A 5,547-nucleotide genomic window follows, 5' to 3' on the forward strand; every position below is an offset into this window, starting at 1 on the left:
ATCAGTATATATATATATATATCTATATATATATATATATATACATTTTTTTCTTTAGACATGAACAACAGGAATGGGGAAAATGGGATTTGTGAGAAATAGGGTTCATCCTTGTTATGTTTTTACTTACATGCATTTATATGTAATACATATAATTTTTTGGTCTGTGGAGTTTCATACTGGAAGTCTTTTCACGAATGTCCAATGAAATCACTTTCTTTGTAGATTTAGCACTATTAAAACAAGAGTAGGTTTCATTTAAGACCACATCCCCTCTGTGAAGACGCACAGCAAGACGCAGGAACAAAACATGGAATTAGAGGACTTTTATAATAATGCTAAATGCAGAAATGTTAAGAACACAACTGGACCTCAAAGAAACTGCAATTATGAAGAACAAGCTCAAAGCTGCCGTACGTTTAATTTTGTAAAGGAGAACTGTTAGATACAATTTCAGTCATTGTTTTCTAAGAACAATATTGTCAATTTTCCATTCTATTTAATTTTATAGTCTTGTTTTCATATTTTACCCTATAGTAATTTAAAATGTTCTTATTAAACAATACTTTATTCTTAGAACTTACATCCTAATAATATTCAGTTTATTAATCAATATTTTTGTGTTTTCTTCCTATCTGACAGGAAGAAGTCGATGTTTGGTGCCGATCACTGTTTTTCTCGGGATTATTTGTCTACTTCTGATTGCTGGAATCTTACTGATGCATTTTCAGGCCGCTACTAAGCGAGGTTAGTGCAAATCATTTATGGTCAAGTAGTTTAATTTTCCTTTATATATATATATATATATATATATATATATATATATATATATATATATATATATATATATATATATATATATATATATACACACACCAAAATCTCCAGTGTTAATTTAACACTCTGAGTGTGGAGTCTGTGGACTCATATAAACTCTGAAGCAGTGTTAAAAGTAACACTGAAGCAGAGTTGAAGTTAATGAGATAATTAAGAAGTTAATTGAGTTATGATTGACCATTATTAAAGACATCTGATGTTAACAAGCAGACTCACCAAACGAGAAAATCTCAATTTGTGGGTCACCTTTATAGTGGTCAGTGTTTGCTTTAGTTGTGATCTTGGCTTGTGGCTTTTTACTTTTAAAATTTGTTTTGCAAGTTAAAAGTAAAAGTCAACGGGTGGTGATGATTATGTTTTAATGTAATCGTTGTTTGACCTGAGTTGCTGAACTCATTTACAGTGTTTTCTCTAAATACTTCTCCATTATTGATTGTAACAGCTTTGATTCCACAATGAAAGCATCTGCATTTTCTAATCATTTTGTAGCTATCTCTTGCAAGTGATTCTGATTTTTTTTTAGTTTTTTTTTAATTAAAGAGTGTTTATTTAAGGCACACACAGATAACAAGAATCAGCGTATGAATCTCAACAACGGTGACAAACAGCATATCCAGATAAACAGATCTACTCTGAACATCACAAAACTAGATACTAAAAATTCACATAAAAACAGCAAAAATAAAATAAAGTTAGAATAAAAAGTTAAAAAGACAGTTCAGCTCATAATTTATTCATGCCGCAATGCATGATGGGAGCCATGGATGAGTTTTTATTGGCTCCTACATGCTTTTTTGATGGTCACCGTTGTTGTGATGCTCACGCTGATTCTTGATGTCTGTGTGTCTAAACTAAATAGTTTTTTCTTTATGTAGAACTAACTTTTAAAAACGTGTCTAAACGCTATCTTTTTTTTCCACTTAATTTATGTATACATTAATGAAACCTCAACTCACGCATTCATGTCATTCCATGTTAATTAGTCCAAACCACAATCAATAGCACACATAATTGCCTTTTCTCTGGTCTGTATGTTATAATTCTGTTACCACAACCCCAAAAAGTCTAAAGTAAATAACTGAAGGTCCAAGATCCCAACTAAAGCAAACACTGACCACTATAATGGTGACACACAACTTGTGATTTTCTCGTTTGCTGAGTCTGCTTGTTAACATCAGGTGTCTTCAATAATGCTTAATCATAACTCAATTAACTTCTTAATTATCTCATTAACTTCAACTCTGCTTCAGTGTTAATTTTAACACTGCTTCAGAGTTTATATGAGTCCACAGGCTCCACACTCAGAGTGTTAAATTAACACTGGGGATTTTGCTGTGTATATATATAAATATATATATATATATATATATATATATATATATATATATATATATATATATATATATATATATATATATACAGTTTAAAAAAAGTTTATCCTTGTCAGGATATCTGTGGGGTCCAGATGGCTTGTTCATGTCCACTGAGGAGAAGAGCTGGTCTGACAGCAGACAGTACTGCAGGGATCGTGGAGCTGATCTGGTCATTATCAACACTGAAGAGAAGCAGGTGAGTTTGTGTAAGTGTCTGTTAATGAATGAGAGCAATCAAGGCATGGCAAGTTTATGTATATAGCACATTTCGTACACAATGGTAATTCAAAGTGCTTTACATAAAAGAAAGTAAAATAATCATAAAAATAAAAAATCACAAAAATAAAACAAGGAATTTAAAAACTTTGAAAAATGATTACCCTGCTGGTGATAAAGGCATGAACAAGTTTCTCCAAGTCTTGACTTCACACTTATTCCTGTTTTTATTCAGACACAGAGACACATATCATCATTTATCAAAGAGAGAGTGTGGATTGGTTTGTCTGACAGAGAGAACGAGGGCAACATGAAATGGGTGGATAACTCACCACTGACACAAGGGTAATAACTAAAACAAAAAAAACTGAAGATTTATTTGTTTAAGCTTTTTATTCTTATTTTAAATAAGATCATCTTCTCTCTTATACATTGTTTTACTCTATTTTAATTTATTCTTGAAACTCTTCTGCTACTGCATGTGATGTTAATTTTTTAATTGCTTGTGACAATCCTCATTTAGTTTCTAAATGGGTGAAAACTGACACATTTTATTCAGGTTTTGGGCTGAAGGTGAGCCAAATAACTATCATGGTAAAAGCGAGGACTGTATTGAAATGAGACCTTCAGATCCTGTCCTGAACAACTGGAATGATCACTCATGCTCCGAGAAGAAAAAAGGGATTTGTGAGAAATAGAGTTCATCCTTACTTGTCATGCTTTTCCTTGATTTATGGAATCATTATTAAGAATCTAAAATTGTCACTGATTCTCCCTATTATTCTGATTTTGAGTGTCTGTGAAACTGCTTTTGAGCTGAATTGCTTTATGAATAAAATGGTCGATAACCATCATTACCATATTAAACTGCATCTTTATTTTTATTTGTATTATTATTTTAGTATTATTATAATAATAGTGGGGAATAGATTGTTGTGATAGAAAATAAACATTATCTTTCGAGTTAATGTTGTTAAACGGTTGCAACAACATTTGAGTTATAATTCTTATAACGTGATATCTCTAACATGCTTGATTGATTAAACAGTGTAATAAAAAAATAACAATTCTGAATTGTTCTCACACTTTTACATCCCTGGTTGTACCTGAGGCTTGTTCATTTTGAATTAGTGTTTAAAGAATGAAGTGTGTACACGCGCACACACACACGCGCACACACACACGCGCACACACACACACACACACACACACACACACACACACATATATATATATATATAAAGCCATGTGAAAAAGAAACAACACCATATTTAATTCCATGATTTTCTATATTAGAACATTAAAAAAAAGAAAATCTTCTGATACTCAACAGGTCTTAAAATTTGGAAAATTAAAATGAATGCTACAGATGAATGACATCAGCTGGCTGGTTAAAGGAAGTTTAGAATATCCCACATTCTTTATAAAAAGCAAAAAAAACAACAAAAAAAAAAACACACAAAAGTCAAGACTTCTTGTTTCTCAGCATTTGTTAGCAGTTATAGATATTGGATATAGTTTCCAACACCAGCGTCGTCTGATTAAAAGTGTTTAAAGTTAAATGTCCTTGTTAAAATGCATCCCATCATTTCTTGTTGCCACCAGAATATTCTCAGTCCTCCATAGTGTAACGGCCGGAAAGGAGGTAAGACAGACACAAGATCTGAATATACCTTTCTTCAACTTTATTCGCTCATGCAGTAATATTTATAGACATAGTGTAAAGTAATGGTTCATCCAATAGGAATATGCATTACATAAGTGTGTTATATAAAATGGGAAAGTAGGAAAAGAGATCTGGCACAAACTTCTTTCCAGGTGCATCCTGTTTTCCTAGGGGGCTGAACTCAACTTTAAGGAAGGGATATGGATAAAAAATAAGAGATATGGAAAGGGAGGAAGGAGAGAGAACACAAACAGGTTCTTTAATAAACTGTATCTGTATTAAAGGGGTTGTGATTTCAATTTTTCCTTTCTCTTTGGACTGTTATAAGCTCTTTGTGCATAAAGAATATCTGTAAAGTTGCAAAGTCTACACTGTAAAAAAAGTCCATAAAAATACAGTACAATATACCGTAATAATTTAAAGGAATTGTCCGTAATTTCTTTTTACAGGTGTTTCTCCGTATTTTTTAAATTACGCTTTGCATTGTGGGTACAAGAAGCTCAGTCGACAATCGGCGTGAAACCAGTGCTTTCGCAGGCGTCATTATTCATGGAGATAGTCTCGGTCAAAATCTAATTTTAAAGTCGGATTTAGGATTTTGAGAATGGTTCTTACTCTTCCTTTGTAAATTATGTTTTGTTAAATGTAACAAACTGTAACGTTAACTTAGTTGCTGCCTGGCTTGTTTGGCAAATGGATGTCGGAGCCGTCGCATTCAACATTTTCAGCATAACGTTACCGTCTCATCTTACACTTCTAACGTTATACAGCGTGGAGGTATGTGTTACAGTACTCACTTTCAGTTTTATAAATAAAGGTTTATTAACGTTTTATTGTTGTTGATGCAGTGTAACGTTTTTTTTATTTTTATTAATGAGCATCTCGTAAAGCATCCGGCATATTAACGTTACCAAAGTGTCTCTGACGTTACTGAGGTGATATTGAGCAGCTGTGATAACGTTAAATCTGAAGTGCGGTAACTTACAACTGTGTTTAGAGCATGGTTTAGAGCGCTTTATGCCTTCAACAGGAGCTGGCAAGAGTTATGGGCAAGAAAAGAAGACACCGTTAACATTACGACTTTATGTTTTAAAAGAGATTATACGACCAGGAGAAGATCTGACATCACGGAGTTCTTCAAGGATAACACACCTTTTCTGCCGAACGAGGTAGGTTTTGACATTTTATCGGCTTGTTTATGTTAAACACACACACACACACACACACACACACACACACACACACACTCGAAAAGTTAATTCTGTAACTTTACTGGCATACTGTCCGTGAACGCACACGTCGTGTACGCGCAGAGAATGTCGCTTCATAGAGCGCGCCAGGAGCGCATCGAGTTCTCTCTCACTTACACATGCAAAAGCACACAAAATTGTCAAATTGAGAATTTCTGGCGAGTGAGAGTCTTAAAGTCGGCATGAAACGGAAGTTGAGATTGTC

General features: G+C 33.4%; 1 protein-coding gene across 1 annotated transcript; it reads left to right on the top strand.

Annotated features, from left to right (window-relative positions):
* Positions 1-232: 232 nt before the first annotated feature.
* LOC132142045 (CD209 antigen-like protein E) lies at positions 233-3,271 on the top strand. Its single transcript, XM_059551683.1, has 5 exons — positions 233-413; positions 643-747; positions 2,285-2,406; positions 2,668-2,771; positions 2,986-3,271. Exons 1-5 carry the CDS (start codon positions 311-313, stop codon positions 3,122-3,124), a joined length of 573 nt encoding a protein of 190 aa, XP_059407666.1. The 5' UTR covers positions 233-310; the 3' UTR covers positions 3,125-3,271.
* The last annotated feature ends 2,276 nt before the right edge of the window (positions 3,272-5,547 follow it).

Source organism: Carassius carassius, chromosome 6, assembly GCF_963082965.1.
Source record: "Carassius carassius chromosome 6, fCarCar2.1, whole genome shotgun sequence".
Lineage (NCBI taxonomy): Eukaryota > Metazoa > Chordata > Actinopteri > Cypriniformes > Cyprinidae > Carassius > Carassius carassius.